Source organism: Sturnus vulgaris, chromosome 21, assembly GCF_052056855.1.
Source record: "Sturnus vulgaris isolate bStuVul1 chromosome 21, bStuVul1.hap1, whole genome shotgun sequence".
Taxonomy (NCBI): Eukaryota; Metazoa; Chordata; class Aves; order Passeriformes; family Sturnidae; genus Sturnus; species Sturnus vulgaris.
The window spans coordinates 83,879-104,201 of record NC_142263.1 but is presented as its reverse complement, the minus strand read 5'-3'; the positions used below and the strand labels follow the sequence as shown (position 1 = coordinate 104,201).

General features: G+C 40.9%; 1 protein-coding gene across 1 annotated transcript; it reads right to left on the bottom strand.

Moving 5' to 3' along the window:
* Positions 1-672: 672 nt before the first annotated feature.
* On the bottom strand, positions 673-19,864 carry SMTNL2 (smoothelin like 2). The gene is made up of 8 exons (XM_014881164.2): positions 19,100-19,864; positions 12,588-12,678; positions 11,627-11,869; positions 9,313-9,388; positions 7,645-7,815; positions 6,967-7,084; positions 5,503-5,654; positions 673-3,640 (listed from the first exon to the last, which is right to left on the bottom strand). The coding sequence occupies exons 1-8, from the start codon at positions 19,502-19,504 to the stop codon at positions 3,514-3,516; spliced, it is 1,383 nt and encodes a 460-aa protein (XP_014736650.1). The 5' UTR covers positions 19,505-19,864; the 3' UTR covers positions 673-3,513.
* Between the last annotated feature and the right edge of the window lie 459 nt (positions 19,865-20,323).

The window sequence follows — 20,323 nt, the reverse complement described above, 5'->3', positions numbered from 1 at the left end:
TTGCAAAGCAGACTAACCTAATAGGTCTGAACTCTGGTGTTCCACTAGTGTCCAAAATAATCTACGAAGAAAGGCTGAGAGGGCTGGGGCTGTTCAGCCTGCAGAAGACTCAGGGAAGAGCTTCCTGCAACCTTTCAGTACTTAAAGGGGGCTTCTAAGAAAGATGGGGACAAACTTTTCAGTAGGGCCTGTAGCAATAGGACAAGGGTTAACAGTTTAAAACTAAAAAGGTTGATTTAGACTAGATATAAGGAAGAAATTTTTTTATGGCACAGGTGGCCTAGAGAGATCCCCATCCCTGGAAAAATTCCAGATCAGTTTTGGGCTTGGTTCTGAGCACTCTGATAAAGCTGAAATCATGGAAGCATTGAATGGCTTGGGTTGGACATCCCTGCTTATTGCAGGGGGGAATTGGACTAGATCACCACCACAGTGATGAAACCCCTCCAGTCCAAACTATTAGATCAGTATGCTCAAGCATGGCGCTATGATTGCACCAAGGTTGTGAGTTTGATCCCCATATGGGACATTCACTGAAGAGTTGGACTTGATGATCTTTGTGGGTCACTTCCAGCACAGAATATTTTGTGGTTCTATGTTAACTTCTCTGAGGCTTTATGCAGACATAGATGTATTTTAGCATAAGCAAAAAAAAAGGCTTTTAAATGCATGTTACACAAAGCAATCCCATCTTTTATTTTGGACACTTTGAACTACCTTTGTAAGCCAGGCTGGGTTTAAATTAACGATACAAGGTTGAACCTTTGGGATAGTTTTATATGTAATTACATATATTTAAAATACATATAAAAGAGCTTGCATGAGTTTGAGCATATGTTTAGATTAAACACTTTATTGGAAATATCACACAAAGGGAGAAGTGATGAAAGACATTCATCTAGTTATTGTACTTTAAAAAAGAAGGATTTTCCTGCTGTAAGAAGCATAGTCTTAAAAAGTAGATGAATGTCTCTGCTGACATTATCTTGAGAATATTGCACAGAACAAACCGATTTAGCCCTTAAAACTAGGATCGAGTTGCCAATAAACAACCATAGATATACTTTTAGATATAATACAGAAGCATTAGAAAAGTTAAGAAACAGTCCATTTGTGTAAAATATATACTATGCCAACTTAACAGATTGTTCTTTTTATCATTCTTGTTAAACACACTGTCATATATACATGTGCTCTGCATTTTTGAAAAAATAACAATACTGAAAAATCAATTTGGGGCATATATTATATACTTTAATTTCAATTGGATCATACAATCAAATAGTTGAGGTTATTCATATAGAGCAGACCTCTTAACACACAAAGCTGTAAGTTTTTCTAAAAGTATGTCATAGCACTATCTCCCTAACCCTTACACACAAACCATCAATAGATCAACTCAGCTTAGAGTCTTCCACTTGCAAACAGGTGGCTGGTAAGTCCTAGGTATCTTTACCATCACCTCTCTTAAGTGGGAAAAGTTTAGCAAACGTGTACAAAAATACCTACCATGTAGCTGCAAAAATAAACTGAATTACAGAAAGGATGTAGATTCACCCTGGTGAATTTGCAATAATTTTACAGTCTAAAACTTCCTTTATATAATTATATGCTATTAGACCTAAATTGGCCAAGCACTTACCTGTGTCTTCAGCACTCACATCACACAGTAAAATCATCCATGACCTCAGACTGTGAAGGAATGCAATGTATTAAGGCAGTATTGACTCTCTTGTGGTAGTTATGACAGAACTTGGCTCTGCTACTCAATAAAAAGTATTCTACGGTAAGAATGTAAATAAGTGCATTGTGCATGCCAGTTTTGGACAGACTTTTCATCATGCTTAATCCAAACTCCTCCAAAACATAAATACAATGGGTTTATCCTTACAGTGCATTTGGTAGAGCTACAGGTGCACACTTACTCCTCAGAATTATAGCCGATCAAGACAAAGTAAAAAACTGAAGGCAATGACACTTTAATGCTAATGAAGAGGCTGCTTCATTCATGGTTTCTTAAGTAAACTTGACTAGAAAGGGAGACTGCACTAAAATCATGTTTCAAATGCAATTGAACTTATGTACTTTTAAAACTGAAATTCAGAGCACACAGAATCACGACTGGAACAAAAATCTTTTAAGTAAAAGCTTTTTGTTGTTTTCACTGATTTTACTTGGCTGTCACATCAGTCTAAAAAGATGCAATAAATATGAAGAATGCTTGACATAATTTATTATAAATGGTCATCAATACAGAACCAAATTAATCTTTCTAAATATCTACAAAATGCACAAGGGCAGGTTAAAAAAACATTATCTAGCATGAGCAGAGGACTTGTTGCTTTCAGTTTTTACTTTCTATGAGCCTGTTCTTATGGAAGAAATAATTTTAGAAGGCTTTTTTTAGTCCAGTAAATCTGGAGTAATCTAACTGTACTGTGATTTTAATGCTAATTTAACTGAAAACTGAAACTAGTGCAAGGCTTTTGAAACTACTTAAAAAATCCCACATCTTTCATATTTTTTGTCTATTGTTCATCTACCTCAGAATCAGTATCTGTACTGAACAAGCTGTAACGGGTTTACTCCTGTCCACAATGAAGAGCTGCTCGTCTGGAGTCCAGGTAAAAGTACATTACAGGCTTGTTTCTATTACAACTGTTCAAAGTTTTTTATATGTTGCTAGCTCCTACCTTTCCAGCAATCCTAAACAATGCAAGCACACAATCTCAGACAAAGAACTGTCCCAGCTATTGCTGTTCTTATCAAGAAATTAATCCAGGACTGCCAGTAGAGGTTTTAGCAAGCCTGTCAGCAAATGAAATTAGATTTGACCATTACAGACAAATGCCATTATGTAACATAGTAGTCTGTCACCACACTCATCAGACAAGAGGTTATGCTCTCTTTATGCTTTAAGAGAACAAAACAATGCCTGTTTGATCTCTGTGTGTGTATGCTGGAGTGGACGGGTAGGGTTGGGGGGAGGAATTATTGCACTAGTGGTTGAGTACTCGAGGTTATTATTTGCTAAACAGAATCTTTCTTGTCCATCTGCTATTTCTTTTGTACTATGCTCAACAGAGAAGTAAAACTGAAGGTGCTATCTTCTGGAGTTTTACCTGCATTTTAAGATGGAACACCTTCATAGCAGAATTGCTGCATAAAATTGTCCCCATCCTTACAGAGACAGGAGAAGCAAATTTGCTTCCTGTGATGTTTAAACATTAAAGTCCTAAAAGTCCAATCTACTACTAGCACCAAAATGACAGTATTTGCCTTTGCCAATGTATTTTTGTCTTTTTCAGCCATATTTCTGTATTACTGACATGATGATGTGATCAACACCTCAGGGCACTACTCAGCAATACTTCAGTCAGCCATCAACACAGCTGAATGTAAGCAAAGGAACAGTAAAAAGCAATAAATAATACTGTGTTCTATTTGCAAAATGTCACTCTTCCGATTAGCACGCTGTACTTGACCCTTCTGGCTGGAGAGGTGTCGATGGTTTTATTCAAAACGTCGTAGATGACTGTACAGAGACTGGACATAGGTGAAGATGCACATGGGATCTGGCTTGTGACCCATCACCATCATGTCTTCCACTTCTATCAGACGGTCACAGTGAGCCATTTTCCTGTATTAACAATAAAACAGATATAGCAAATCAAGAGTTACGTAACTGCTTCCAAGATTCATTTGATGCTCTGATTTGAGCATCACTGAAACACTTAAGAAATCCTGGGGTTTATGGGCAGAATTTCATTTCACAATGCATTGAGCAGGGTCAGGCTAAACATAGCTATTTTTATGAACATGGAGTATTCCTGTTCTTTGTCTCTCTTGCTTTATACTGGGATCTGATCTAAAGCTCTGGAGTGGGGGGGGCTTTTTTCTCTATCATTCACACTCATTTTATCTGTAGCATGTAGCCCAATCTTGCTCTACTCTGCTCATGTTTCAGTTTTTGGTTAATATATAGGGAGTTCCAAAAGAATGGAAAAAGTAAGGAAGAGATGAGATGTGCTGATGAAGGCTCATGTGGCTGTGAATTGTTTGTTCTCCACCACCTCCATATCTCCAAGATGTGAGTGATCTGGAGCAGCAGAAAGCAACAGAGGCTTAAGATGAAAAATCACAAGGGCGGGAATCAATTTTATCAGCACAGTTGGTGCTGGGGTGAACAGCAATAACTGAGAAAATAGTCTTTACTGGCACTTGAATAAATCAGTTTAAAGGCAATCATAGCAATGAATAGTAATTTCTGTAGATACCTCTTACCTAGTGTTTCTTAGTGTTGTGTTCATGGTGTCTTTTGTTCTCCCCTAAACTTACTGTTTACATAAACTGAGGTAGAAGAACACTGCAGCTTTCCTTGGAGAGTTGTAGATAGTTTTCTAGAGATCAATCATCTAAAAGTATCACAGAATCTCCTTCAACTCACTGAGAAGCAACAGTATTTTTTTAGATATATACATATATGTGTACTTAAAAAGATACTTGTAATCCCCAAATTAATTTGTTTGTTGGAGGCTATAATAAGGAGAAACAACATTATGTGAAGAAATCTGAAAGGTTTTTTCTGAATGGCCAATGGCAAATCCATAGTCATGTATTCCTACCGCCTGTTATAATTTGGAAAACCAAGCTGCATACCACATGGACAGGTCTTACCGTAACAATCATGTTGATACCAAATAAGTTAGCATTTAATTGCCTGCTATACGGCATAAAAAAGAATCTGGATAATGTGACTGAGGGTATTAGCTCTGCCTATTTTCAGAAATGCAGTTAGCTGGCTGAGATGCTGAGAAAGTTCTCAGCCTTGATCTCTATTTACGCTGAATTCAACCATTCTTTTTCAAGCAAAACAACGTACAGTCAGAGCTGAAGTCTCCCATGTTCTGTGCATTCTCTCTGCAGAACTTTATCTTTTTTGGCATGATACATGCAAGCTAGTGATACTGATGCCTTAAGTTTTAGCTTTCATATTATCCAGATTGTGTACTGCATTAGTATATAACTCTGAACTTCATATCAGGTGTTAGCAAGTTCTCCTCACAACTTAGTTAGACAAAACAATCCTTTTCCAGCCCGAGAACCAAGGACACCAGCGCAGCTTCAGGCCCCAAAAGTATAAACAAAAGCAAACTAAGGAGAGCAAACTGGGTAGAAGGGACTTCATAACCTGAAGCTGTAATTGGACAATTAACCCCAATCTGTAAATAGACCAAAACTTATAAAAGTATGAAAACATGTGATCCATTGTCCATCTTAGGTGCAGCCTAAGCCAGGCTCTTGTCCGGCCCAAGGTGTATCCCTTGAAGGACTTTATAATAAATATCTACTTTATTCCTTTAACACTGTCTAGCCTCTGTTCTAAGTAGCCTCTCAAGGCATCAATACAGAGTCTAAAAGAATAATAATTGAACTCTTCACTGCTGCTCAGGCGCATTAGACTTGAACTGGAAGCACTTCCCGGAGAGCTAGTGTACTCACTCAGCCGTTGTGAAGGCCAGCTCAAAGTTCTGCTTGCGATTAGCTGGGTCAAGCTTATTGTAATCAAAAGCTTCAGGAAAGAAAGAATGCACAAGAGCGCAGAATGCCATCCCATCATTCCAGCTCGAGGAGAAGTTCTGGAGATCAATGTGCTGTCATGATGAAAAAATATACGTTAATGCAGCACAGGGGAACAAATAAGAGCAGCTGCTTTTGTTCAATGCAGTTTCCTATCTTTCTTTCCCACCAGCAAGAGCAAAGGCTTTATTTTTTTCTTCCCTTCTTTGTATATCCATTTCATTGTTGACATTCTAGGAAAAAAAGTGTCACACTCAGCAATAAAAGCATTTTTCCTGAAATACTCAGATGCAAAGCAGACACATAGCCAAGGTCCCTGATCCAAAGCCCACTGCAAATACTGTGAAGAATCTAATCAAGATCAGTGAGCTCTGGAGCAGGCCCAGTGTACCAGCTCAGTATCTGTGGAAACTAAGGACACTGCTAATATATAACCATAATCACCCTATGGAGGATTTAAAATTGAAAGGCAGTCAATTTTGTGGCTGTGAATAACACTAGATAAAGACTATGCTTGCGTGCTTTGCCCAATTCAATATCTGTTTACACACAGATAGGTAGAAATACAAGAAAAATCATACCTACTGCACAACCTGATTCTTAAAACAAATTCTTATTGTTACTTTCAAATGCCACAGTGAAAAGAAACATATCTGTGCTCTTGTCTCATGTTGCTTTCCCATAATATAAAATTCAAGCCCCAGCTTTTCTGGTAAGCAATTAACCATGATTTTAATTAGTTCTGCTTATTTATACTATAATATACAGTTTAGTAATAATTATGCAAGTTTAGGAACATTGAAAAACATACTACACACACACAATCCCTAGGGAAAAAAAATCTGTATTTCTTTGACAATTGCAGTTTAAGGCCAGGTAAAATGAATAAAATCTCAACTTCTGTATTCTTTTAGTTACACTGATGCTACCTCATAAAAACTTACAGTGTAATTCAAACTCAACCATTTACTACAAATTCATATGTCAAATACTAGCAGAGTACTTTGGCCTGCATGTAGCAAAATGACCACAGTCTCCATGTATTCAGAACTTGTCATGTATAATGTGAATGCAAAAATTACAGCCTGCATCTAAGAAAAAAAAAAAGTCTGTGTATAAATTTATATCTGTAAGCACAAAAAGGTAGGCTTTCAGAAAAACACTAATGCATTGCTTTAATAGACATACAGAATCTCATTCATGCAATCACTGACTGTCTTGAAGTGCTGTCTAGGCAAACCATATTGGTATTAACCACACAAAAATTTATGACCTTGAGGAAATGAACTCATTCTCTAGCATATTTTGCATTCACTTTTTGAGCATGGATTTTGGCAAATTCTCCTGAAAAAAAAGAGAGATATGAAAGGGCTAGCACATGTTCACCTTGTATCCTATGGTTTTTGAGCGACACCAGTCTAACAGAATTTGTTTAATGCTGCTAGCGCTGGCAACCCCAAAACTCAGCGACCTCTTCAGCTTAGCTCTGGATTCTCCTTTTCCTCTGGAAAATTAACAGACACCAGATTAAATTTCATTCTAGAAAAACTTAAACCTACTTGTCAGGAACATCTATGCAACTTTGCCCAGGTCAGCCCCTGTCCAGGTGATATTTGAGAAAAATGTTACTGAAACTTCGACTTGTTGGTCCTGCAAGAAAAGCTAACTTTTATTAAACTAAAGCCAGAATTCCAAGCCCTCTTTTATTTAAATCAAACTCCCATCAAGAAGCACCCATACTTTTGATCCTCAATGAATGGCAACAGAAAGTCACTATATTCACAGTCTTCTATAATGATGGAGAAGACAGCTTTCTCACAGAACTCTTTCCCGATAAAAGACACCAGCTGCTTCAGCTGAACAACTCCAAAATCAGAGGAGTCTGTAGCTGTGAATTTCCAAGGCTTGGACTGTAAAGTCAGTGAACCTTAAAGTTACCTCATATTGTCCCTCAGCTCTGAGGACACTGAGAGAGTTCTCCCACCCAGCTGTACTTTGCCGGTAATAACTGACAAATTAGTTTCCCATTAACAAACCATTCTAGAGACAAGGACTGTGACGTACTTTCCATCATCACGTTCAAGTTTCTCAAATAGCATTTTCCTGGCCTGCGTTCCTGTGATCCGTGGGAGCGTCTGAGACCGCACCAATTCTCGTCTCCTTTCAACTTGGTGATGGACAGCAGGAGGAGGCGAGTGGGAGCTGGGGCTCACATCACAGTAACTGTCAATGGCACTGGGGAACCATAAGACGAAAAGTATGTGGTAAACAAAAGAGTAACTCTCTGCAGTGACAAGAGACAGCATAAAGGTTCAACTGTTGTCTCTAAACCTTCTGAAAGATCCATTTCAAGAGGACCTGCATTAGTCAAAAGCAATGTTAATAAAAGTAAAATTATTATTGGCACACAACAGCACTTAAGTATAGAAGCCCCTAAGGCACTGTTACAAATAAGACACAGGAGGACAAGCCACAAGCAGTTCGTAGCATTGAGCAGAGCAACAATTAAAAACCTTCAAGAAAAGAAATATGACCAAAAAAACCTGTTGTGGCCACCCAGGAGCACTAAATCCCTTCGATTTCCAGCTTTAGGGTTCCTGGAGGCTGTGATATTTTTTAAATGAAATTTGAAGAGTAATTCAGGAAGTACTTTTGAAATTTTTATTTACAGTGCACAGAATTCTGAGCTTCTGTCAGTGTTGCTTTACTGACTGCAAGCTGGAAATCTGATTGAGAAATATAGGATTATATTCTAATTTGTGTTTGTTTGAGCCATATACTGCTTCATCAGCATTAATGAAGTAAGACAAACAATGCATTTGGAAATATTTGGACCTGATAACTTCCTCCTCTTAACAAAAATCCACCACTATCAGGCACTGAAAGTCTTACTGATTAATGCTACAAAAATGCAAAATCCACAGTTAGTTCTACTTGAAACTGCTCTATAAAATGTTGTCCTTTCTCATCTCTGTTCCACTTAGCCCAGAGGAAAGCTCACAGCCTTTAGCAGGCTTAAAATATTGCACCAGTGACTCATTTGCTTTTCGGTGCACTGGTGGGACAGCCTGAAGAAGCCTCTCCCCAAAAAAGAGCCAAATGTGTTAAGGCTATCCAAAGCTAAAATTACAGGTGTGATGTTGATGTACAGCCTACTGGATGTCTCATGAAAAGAAAGGTGTGAGGATTAACAAGGATAGTGCCCTGATACAGGAATCAGAGGCATAAAAGAGCAAGTTCTGCAGAGGGTTTAGGGGGAATGAATGGTCCTCAAACTAGACATATAGCATGATACATACAGCAGGTTGCTGATTTCCCACGAGAAGTAAAATCAATAAATAACCTGGTAGGTTTCACCTGAGAACATTCAGGGTATGTATATAAGCACTGCTGTGTTGAATGAAAATTACTAAGTACAGTACATAACTGGGGTGGTTTTAGTACAGATAGTGTGATTATTCCAGTAGTCATTGCTTGGTTATTCCCCAAAAGTAGAAGTGTGGGTAAGAGGAATATGCCCATTTACTTGTTGATGGACATAGTACATACATTAAATGAACTGCCTACATTAATGTAAGAGATTATGGGGCAAGTAGATTAATGTACAATTATACATACAGTGCTTAAAATACAGCATCTGAGACTCACCTGTTTTCCAAGTCAGCAGAACACCTGTCCCTTGAGACTATATTTACTACAATGGCCCAACAAAATGTCATGAAAAATGCATACCTTTCACCAGTTTTGGCTCCACTACGCAGCCCGTAGTTCACAGTTGAAACAGACTTGGTGACAGAAGTAGCATTCTCTATATAAAAACAGAAAATGTACATTAGTGCAGAAACTTTCCTCATGTGCTTTCCTGATGGATAGGTATGCACTGATTTTTAGCCACCACACTGTAAAGCTTCAGGTCTCTAACTTCCATATGAGCTAACAAGCTGGAGAAGGATTTTCCCCAGCAGTTCAATTCCTCTGTAAAATGGTTGCACTGCAGCAGGAATAGTGTAAGCATACCAGAAAGGACTCAGAGGAGGTCTTTGATAAAACTGCATTCAGAAGGGCAGATCACTTCAGACCCTTGTGCAGACCTTACAGGAGGGCACATTGCCACTGTAATTTCAGTTAAAGGAAAAAGGGGTGCTTGCAGAAGTCATTCTAGCAGATGAGCCCTGGGGAGTTAAATGTAATAGAGTGCATAATTTAAATTATCTAATTTCTACCAGGAAGACATTTTAGTTTGTAAAGCAGAACAGACTCTAAGTTGCAAATGTGGCTTAAAACCAACTTTGCATCTTCCTCTCTCCACTCTTGAGGTTCTACCTTTTGTGCTTTGCCTCTTAGGGCTCAGGTCTGGACTCCAGCTATGCTCTATAAATGCAAAACAGTGGAGTGTCTTGCCCAGTTTTAACGTACCAAAATCAAAACTTGTTGCATAAACACTCCTTCTATACACGAAGGACTGGAATCTTAGAAGCAATCCAACCTGATCACTGCCTAAGTCACACTCTGAAAATGCAGGATTCTTCCCTCTTCTTATAGAAGTGATCCAGATCAACTACACTTCTCATGTAAAGCACACTGGTAGATGCCAGCATACAGGTGTAACAAATTTGTGATCACTAACAATAGCCAGATATTGATGCAAAACTCAGATGTTTTCAGATGAAGAAGAGTGTGATTCTTATTCTGGAAGGGCTATATATTGAGACCCCTGTAAAATGCCAGTACATTGTGCAGACAGCAACAATTTGGTGACAGCAATCAGAGGTACTTTTGGAGAAAGCTCAACTCGTCTATTTCAACTGAAATCAGAAATCCTTAAAGCATTTTGCCCTTTGCCACATTCATATTACAAAGGAGACCCCTTACTTCTATCTTGCTCAAAGTAATTAGCTTCAATATACATGGGTAAGCACACCACCTTCCACCTTGTGTCCAGTCACAGTTTTCACTTGATCAGCTGAAATCTTCACTGCTCAAGCTGCCTGCCACATTTTCATAGCACCCATGGTTTCCACTGCAGAGACTGCCTAACAGTACACACATACATCACCATGCCAATAAGGGTAAGTACCCCTCGCTTTGAACTGATTGAGAATCTGATGGAGTAGAACAAGTGTTCGTGATTCTATGAGTCTGCATACAGACTTGTTAGCAATATTAATATTATTGTGTACCTACAAATCAAAACTACACGCTCAGATCTGAGTCCCCCAAAGAGCATGGAATCACTTTTAATTTTTGTTGCATGAGGGCATGCGGATAGGAACATCTGCCTCCAGTGACAGATGAATCCATTGTTCTCATTGTAATTTAATTCCAGTCCTTCACTGTATCAGCACAAAAAAAGCCAAAGGAAGCGTTTGCTACACTCTCAGCTTTAAAATAAAGCTGAGTAAGTAAGATAAAAGTAAAAAAAAAGAGTAAAAAGATAAAAGTAAGATAAAAATTGAAAGACTAATCTGCAAATAATCCCTATCTCTTGCTAGTAGTCCCATCTGGTCTCCTTCTGTAATTTCTCACCCATATATATAGTCCAATTTGTAAGTGTCACAGCCAAGGATGAATGACTTGAATATGATTTTTTTTTTTAAACTCAGTTTCAATAGAACTAAGATTCTGCTATCACTGAGGTGTGTATACGTGTCAGACTGCTGTCAGTCATTCTTTCCTCCAAATGACTATTGGAACCTGTTAGCCAAATATCTGCCTAACTTCTCACAGGGCATCTAGTCTCAAAGCACAAAAAAATGTGAACAAATTTCATGAAAATATCTGGGCATGTTTAAGATACTCAGTAATTTATTGAATTCAGTAACTGTGCTGTAAGATATGCTTCACTAGGCACAGAAACTCTCCTCAGATATGACATTACAGCCAAAAGCTCCAGCTAATATTCCAAATTGGAGTGTCCCAAAATGAGATATATAGCCACAGAAGCAAGGTTTCATAATTACCACTAGGTCACAGGACAATACTCATAGCACCAGTTGAAGAAAGGAAACAGGATGCAGTTTCAGCAAGTTATTTTTCTGTCTTTTACCTGGCTGGTTGGAAGATTTTACTCCCATCATATTCGTGCTCTTGCCTTGCCCCAGCAGGCAAGAAGATGTATTAGTTGTTCCTGTTGGACAGACGTTCTCTCCTGAAAACTTCTCAGATGTCCTGGTTACTGCAGTAACAGGAAGGTGGGGCATTTGTAAGGTGACTGCAGGGGCATGGGCTTCAGGGGAAGATGATTCTGACATCTGAAAACAGGTCAGTTCATGGACATCTTTTGCCTGACCTGAATAAAAAATGGGAGAGAGGAAGTAAATTTGTTTGCAGGTTTGTAATTTTGTTACAAACCAATGTCCATGCAACAACTCTATTTTACAAATCATTGGACTTATTCTCCTGTGAAACATTGTACCATTGTACCATTTATTTACCAGCAGAAACAACCCTAGCTCAAGTGATCCTTGCAGCGATCACACTTACTCTATGTGAATCTCAGCAGGAACAATGTCTTCAGATCATTAATATACTAGCACTTGCATTTGGTAAGCTGCTCTTCCTCTGCACAGCCGTCATCCCCAATCTCCTGCCCTGGTTAAGGAAGCAACATTTCTGTTCTTTTCATGGTTTTATGAAGGACTGTGTGACTTTCTCTGAAGTGGAGATGGTAAGTCCTTCCTCCAGTGAAGGATGATGGAAGCAGATGGGTGACTTGTAAGATTTTTGGGATGCTAGACTACAACGGCACCCAGCACAGCAGCTTCTCGCTTGTGTCTCAAGTTAACGCAGCAGTAATAGACTCTAATTTATGAAACACCATAGTACATGCTTAACAGTAAAGCCAAAGTTTGAAAGTTAAACTCCTAATTATGAAATAAAGTATTGGACAATATCCATCTGGAAACTATAGCAGATTCTATCCCTTCCAAAGTGTGAGACCTGCTCTATGACTGCCAAGATCAGGTATTTTACAAGCAGTGCTACTTCATTTCATGCCCTGTTCCTACCTGATGATGAAGATCGATGCCCATTTTCAATGTTGGAAGAACTAAAAACTCTTCTAAACTCAGGTTTCTGGTGGGCATCCAGGTCTACGCTCTGTCAGAACAGACAACAGACATGACAACTAAATCTAAAACAGCAGCAAAAGTGAGAAGATTATCCAGAAACACCTGCCAAGAACAGGTCTTCCTTGTGCAAATGACCACAAAATAAGGAGTTGAGCCTGGAAATGAAGCATTGGCAATGCATAACTTAAATCAATCTTCACACACTTGTCCCTAACGGACTCCAAACACCTAAGAGTTTATGTTTTGTTAGATAAAGGTATCACCATCCACTGTGATGGCGATAAACAGAAGACTTCACATAACAGCAGAGAAACTGATTGTGTGGAATAATGCTCTGCATTATTTTTTTTCTATTTGCTGCAGAAAGAAATTACACTATGAAAACATACCGTACAAGCATTACAAAGGACATTACAGCTATATTATAATCTGTAACTTCTGTAAGGATAGCTTTTCTCCTGGGAAAAGCATAAATTCTCCTCATAACATCTATCGATATAATTCCAGAAAAATCAGCAAGGAATTTTTTCGTGGGTTTAGTAGGAGGTTGTGGTTTTGTTTTTTTGGTTTTGTTTGTTTGATTGATTGGGTTTTTGGGCTGGTTGGGCTGGAGTTTTTTGGGGGGTGAAGGGGCATGTTAAACCATGAAGAATTATGTGATTTTTTGGCTGCATAACTAAAGGAAGAAGGAACTGCTTCACGCATACACGATTACTGCAGTTCAGTTTCCAAGAAACAGCAGCTACAACTAGGAGAGAGAAATCACCCAACACACAGGCCACAAAAAGTTTCATCAATTGCGTAGTTGTGTCCAGGTGTTTTAATTTCTAAAACCCCCAAGCTGTTTTGAAACTTTTGTATTTATGTGCATGAATAAACCCAAAAGCTGCCAGGATAGAGAAAACGACAAACAAATACTAATTATAGAAACCACGCAGAATCAGGGATTTAGAATTTTTATTGCTGCGTTTAGTGCAATTGAGATCCCAGACAACAATTACTGCCCATATCCAGAACTGAAATGTAAAGCATAGCTAATGCAGCTCCCTAGAATGTACCCACGATATGCAGTTGGAACTGTTTAGCCATTCATGTCAGCCATTATTACCTGCATATGAAGAATGCCTATATGCAGGCTGTAAACGTGAATCTACTTTTATAAGGTGGGGAGGTGTGGATGAGTAAAATTGTCAAATGACATGGTCATTGCAAAGGTCATGTGTAAGAGCCAAAAACGAGGGATGCCAAGCTCCAGGGCTCCTTAAAATGCTGTTTATTGTATCCAAATGATATAGCAATTCACGGGTGGTGGGTGACAAGAGCCCAGCTCACAGCCTTTTCAGCCTCAGCTGTGGGTTCGTCTGAAGTGGCTCTAGTTATGGTTACAATGCATTATATACTTTTCATTACAGAGCATCTTAATACATGAAAACCAATCAATACCTTTACTATTACCTATAGCCTATCCTAACTACTAACATTACCATATTCATGTCACTATTTCCAATCACAAAAGGTTAGTATGTAACAGTTTAAGCTAAAAGTCGTTTTTCAGTTTTCTTGCAGTGGAAAATTTTGAGATCTTTTCTCTACTTGCAACATTGACTTTTTTGTTTGTCTGTGAAAATCCTTTTGTTTGGTAGAAACATCTTTTGTTTGAGGTGGATTTATACTTTGCTCTTTGCCTTCTAGTTACCCAGTGAGGCTGGCTCAGTAATACTTTTTTTTCTATATCAAAACTTGCTATCATTTCTATTCCTTCTTCAGCTTCTACATTCAAAGATCTTTCTGTTATACATACGTATCTGTGTCAAATCCTTATCCTTCCCAAGAGTCATGTAGCATTCTACACACTGAACTGGCTTTCTAATGCAATGACAAGTGCTGCATTACTTATTTCATGCAAATCCTTATTTCATGAAAACCTGACTGCTACAGTTTGGCTAACAGTGCCAAAGAAGAAACTGATACCAGACTGGAGGATGGGGAAGAAGCCCCATGTGCTGACAGAACAGTGGGAAGATTTGGGATCAGATTCTGATGTGCTTTTAGTAGTGTCAGGCTGAAGTACTTTCAAAATCTGCTTTGGATAAGCCAAGCTTCTGACAAACCCCTGTGTTTAGCATTAGTACTTCCGTCAGTGCTGGTTATGTAGACTATAAATAGCAGAGGGATAACTACATATATCTGTAGTAAATGAGAAGAAGTACTCATTTGTACAACTCATATGACAACATGGTGAAGAACTGTTGTAGGGCTGCTGGAATTCCTCCTTTGCTGCAAAGCAGTTTCACTTTGGAGAGCCACAATCAGAAGCTGCAATTATCGCAAGCCAGTAGTGAAAATTCAACGCATTCAGAACAAGTAAGCACCAGATCACGAGATTAGAAAAAAAAGAAATACAATTCTTATTTCCTCCCTGAACCTCTAAGATGCATGTCTGTTACGTCTTCAGGATTTTGTCTGCAACATGGTCAAATTCTGGAAGAATGACAGACACAAATGATATTACTCTCTGTCAAATGAGAGATCTCAGTCCTCCAGTGTCTTTCATAAAACCACCAGCTACCACAAGGGTCACAATACAAATAACTGGCTCTAGAAATGCTATTTATCTAGGAGAAGTACATCCCCTTCTTCTTACATATGACAGGTGAAATTGATGCTTCACTTTGATGAACAGCAATATCGCCACTGACTGCCACAAAGGCAAGATTTCACACTCTATTCCTTGCATATATAGAGATCATTGATACATCAGATACTGGGAACGATGAAATTTTGAGGAGATGCAAACAAGCCTTCTAGACACCAGCAAGAAGTGCACCAAATTTAACCCTTAATTCTACTACTAGAAAGCCATTGTCCATCAGACAATACAAGTATTCTCTATCTGTAACTAAACCTGCAACTTGAAGAAAAAGCCTTGAACACTATGAACAAGCTAGAAAAGCTATTGCACTGAAGAAAAACAATAGGAGTACTTCTCATAGAACCTTTTTTGAAGTAAGCTTGGATATAAATGGGTAGGAGGGAACAATTCTCCCGTAGCAGCTTCAGCAGGTACCTGTGGCTATATCACAGTGAATTAAAACAAAACAAACAACAACAAAAATAATCTAGATAAGGATAAAGGCAATCTTGAAATGTCACCATTCTAAAAGGATACTAGCAGGAAGTATAAGAGAATAATAAAAAAGTTAAACCAACAGACTTCCTTTATCAAACATAAGAGTTGAGATAGTTTAGAAATAGAGTATGTAATGCCAGGTGATTGCTGGAAAGGAATCTCCCTGTCATTATAGAATCACAGAATGGTTTGTGTCGAAAGGAATAGTAAAGATCAACTTGTTTCAACCCCTTGCCACGTTCAGAGATTCCACGCATTAGATCAGGTTGCTCAGGAGTCCATCCAACCTGGCCTCAAACACTGACAGTGTTGGGGCATCCACAACTTCCCTGGGCAACGTGTGCTTCACTACCCTCTGAGTGAACAGTTTCTTCCTAACATCTAATCTAAACCTGCCCTCTTTCTGTTTAAAACCATTGCCCTTGTCCTGTTGCTATCTGCCCATACAAAAACAAGCCACTAACCCCCCATTTTGTAAGCCCCCTAAAGTATTCAAAGGTTGCAACGAGGTCTCCCTGAAGCCTTCTGTTCTCCAGAAGAGAACTGAACAACCACTGGGGCTGAACAACCCTAGCTCTCTCAGCCCATCTTTGCTGGAAATACGTAGGTCATTTACATATGCTCAAGGCATGTCTTATGCAGTTACTCACAGGCTGACTCACTGCTGGGTGTCACCAGGTCACCAGAGAGAGATCCCCATGTGTAGTACTTATTTAGGCCTTCATAGGTGTTCATAGCCAGCTATCTATCTCTCTGCAGCTTTGACCACTGCAGGCAGATTCTCTGCAGCCATCTGTCCAAGTTATACAGAAACTCTTCTGACAGTTTTAAAACAGAACACTCTTAAAGTACTCATAGTCCTCCCTCTTAACAAAGGCATCATGCTCAATCACAAAACCTACGGAAAAACCAGAAGTTATAAAGCTCCTGCCAAAATGTAAAATCAGATCAACAAAAAAAAAAGATCAAAGCTCTTCCTTTGTAAATGCTCAGTAGCACAGGTATGGCTCCAGGATCCAGATCTTTGAAACTAACTCTTCAAATAGCTCCTATTTCCCACCTTTGTGAAAGCAGCTCTCAAGATTCTGGCCTGGTTAAGAGGGCTGAGTTGAAGTCTGGTATCAGAATAACAGAAAGACTCACCTTCGAATCAGAGCGGCAAATGGCCATTTAAGATTCCACCTAAACCAGCATTTGGACCTGCTGTATAACAGCTTCCAAGAACATCACAGCAGAAATTGCCCAGATTATAATTAAGAGGAGATTTGTGTCTTTACTTCTGAACTATGCTTGGAACTCCCTGGATTAATTTTTTTTTCCCCAATGAAATTACCATGAAAAATAATCTAGCAATATTAGAAAATAATGGTTCAGATAAGAAAGATGCTCAGAATCTCCGGTATCCAATTAACGCTGCATCGACTGCACAGTAAAAAGGAACTCAAGCGATAAGTCTTTTCAGAAGCAAAAGAGCACATCTTGATTTGCTACTATTTCCAGGTCAGTATTACTTGCTTGTTGTATCTCACACTTATAGAAGTATTTACTAAGACTAAAAGTATCACCAGTTTTATCACAGGTACGCTGAAAACATACACCGTGCCATTTATGGTATTCTGTTTCAAATGCTTCAGTCATATAACCAGAAATTGGAATCAACTGAAGAAGCAGTGTTCATTACAGAAAATCTGGGTGACTGACACAGCAACCAAGGCTCGCTCTTTTGCCATTTGTGAACCTGACCCAGAAATTCATGTTTTCACCGCACAGATTTGATGTGTATAGCTGCAGCTGCATCTCCCATAGTTCTCAGTACTGAAATTCCTTTTCGGTCAGCTCTGCTAACTTGGGAACTTCCCCAACCTAAATTGTTGCGAGGGCACTGAAGAACGATCAGCACTTAAGTGATCTTCCCTGAACCCTCAGAGCAAAGCAGGAAGGTTCCCACCCAAACAAAAGCTCATACTGTGCTTGAACTCGACCGACACCTCAAGCTGGATATTGCCATAACATTGATGCAAGACTTCATAGACTGTGAAGTACACACCACAATGCAGACAGTGGTGATGGAGAGGCTGAAACGGAGGGAGGGACCACAATCCCTTGTCCCTTCCATATCACTCAGCTTACTTCTATTCCTTACAAGCAAGTGCGGATAGCTCTGCAGAACAAAAAGGAACCAGTCTGCAAGTTGTATGCGTGCTGCTTACCTTTGTCACATGGGGGAAAAGGCAGCAGTTGCTACAATGTATCCAACAACAGATTTATCTTTTCATTTACCCAGAGGTAGGAAGGTCAATGCCTCCATTCACAGGTCAGTAGGAATGAAGAGAGCTAGAATTCAATACAGAATCTGCTCATTCCCACCAATTCTATTGAATTTCATTTCCAAACTTTTCTTCTTTAACCTCAAGCCTGGATAGATCACAGACCAGTTTTTTAAGCTTCAACAATCTTAAAACCTCCTCAAGACATGCTTAACCAAGAGGATGTTGAAACAGACTGTCATCTGTGAAAGCCAAGTCTCTGGCACCCCAGTTTTATGTGACCGAAACACAGTGTACTGTCAGGTTGCGCTCTCCTGGCGTCAAGGATTGCACAGGAGCTCTCAACTCTTCTCACAGACAGACACAGAAAAAGGATTACACAAAACATCTCACTACCAGAAGAGCTTTACACTAACTGGGGTTTCTATGCACCGAGTTACAATGCTCGATTACACCGCAGGAAGTTTTATCACCGGGAGGAATGACTACGTTTATGCAAGTTTAGGACACGGACATCACGACAGCTTGCGTCAGCCTCTCAAGGACAAGAGGCAGCAGTGAGGGACAGCGGCTGGACAGCAAAACTGTCTCACTGCGGCATGTTATCTTAGGAAAACCTTATTGCCTGCTACATGCTAAGCTATTCCTCTTTGTGAGCTTGCCAACTGGCAAACAAGCATTGCTGGCACACAGATCCGCCAGAATAGACTCTAGAAAAGATACAAAAATATTTGCCTAGATACGTACATCGATAGCCAACGCTGCCCCATTTCCTCCTATTTCTAACCACAGGGAACCCACAAGTTGATACCACTCTAACCAAGATCCCAATCTGACCAAACAGAGCCATAATCAGGTAGATCTCCAGGTGGTATCACAGCCAAGATAATTTCTCAGAGCACATCCCAAAATACCACTGGACCCCACGCCGCAAAAGAGGAACGCAGTGTCCCTAAACGTTACACCATGCCAATGCAGTACGGCAACACCCATGAAGCATGCGTTCATGCATGCCCTTGGCCCTCCCTCCAGCCGTCTCCCTGGCAGCTTACTTGGCTCCGGCCAGTGACCGCTAGCTTGGCACGACTGGAGAATGCGCCGTCGGCCGAATCTTGCCCCGGCGAGCGGGGCTCCACGGCCCGAGGGCTCTCCGCCGCCTCGTTCACCCACTCGTGCGGCAGCCCCGCCGAGCGGCCCAGGGCCTCCACCTGCCGAGACAGGCGCTCCAGCTGTACCCGCAGGCGCCGATTCTCCTGCTGCAGCTCAGAGACGGCGTGTGCCAGGGGGCTGGCGAGGCGTAGCACCTCCTCCACCTGGCGGCCTACTCCTTGCTTGAACAACTGGATGTCCACATGGATCTCCCGGACGGCGCCCCGCAGCGTGTCCTCGTAGCGTCCCAGGCCGTCGCAGACAGTCTGCGCCTCCCGACCGTTCAGATCCTCGATCTCGCCGGCCATGGTGTCCGCGGACCGCAGGCTACGCGAGCAGGGACGCAGGGGGCTCGAGAGCGGCTAGCGGCCGACGCCCGATCGTCTCCCCGCTCGCTGCCGCCTCTCCTTCTCTTCGAGAATTCCCTGTGCGTCCCGGGGGGCCGTAGCCCGGCTCCCGGCGCTGCCGGGCACGGTCCGTTCTCCCGGGGCAGCCGCCGCACAGAATCGGCGCGGGTGGTGCGGCCGCTCGGTCTGCCCCGCTCGGCGTACACTCCTTCAAACGGGGAGATGGAATTTCGGCAATGGTGGAACAAGCAGCGGGAAGGGGCGGGGCCACGAGCTCTTTCGCAGCTGCCCGGGGACTTCGGGGCCCGAGAGCGCCGGGCGCGATGGGCCGCGGGCGGGGCCGCGGGCGGGGCCGCGGGAGAGAGACGACACGAAATGGGCCGGTGTCAGGGAAGGAAGAAATGAGAGATGTGGATCGGGAAGGAATAAGAGAGAGACAGAACGAGGGGAGGAGGGGTTACTACCAAATCTTTCCCGGGTTGCTTGGACGATGACGATGTCAAAATACGTATAGATTGTCTCTTTCACAGGGAACACGGAGGCAAAGGGAAAAGGCAAAGAGAAAGGTCTTTGAGGGCATAGAGACAGAGATGCACGCACATACACCCTTGGACCAACTGCCAAGTTTCTGCACTTTCACGGGCAGGAACTTATAACCAGCATGATCACACTTAAAACGTTTCCCACAGTAGGCTGCAATTCGATGGGCATTAGTATTAAGCTGATAAGTCGTCCAGCAGATCCAATCTGTGTGCATGGGGGAAGAGACACACATTTCTG

Excerpts from the sequence above, each read along its gene's own strand:
- SMTNL2 (XM_014881164.2), bottom strand. The coding sequence starts at position 19,504 with ATGGCCGGCGAGATCGAGGATCTGAACGGTCGGGAGGCGCAGACTGTC. Across the intron at positions 7,816-9,312 it reads GGAGCCAAAACTGGTGAAAG|TGCCATTGACAGTTACTGTG; the intron begins GTATGCATTTTT and ends ATGGTTCCCCAG. Across the intron at positions 7,085-7,644 it reads CTTGAACGTGATGATGGAAA|AGGAAAAGGAGAATCCAGAG; the intron begins GTACGTCACAGT and ends TTAATTTTCCAG.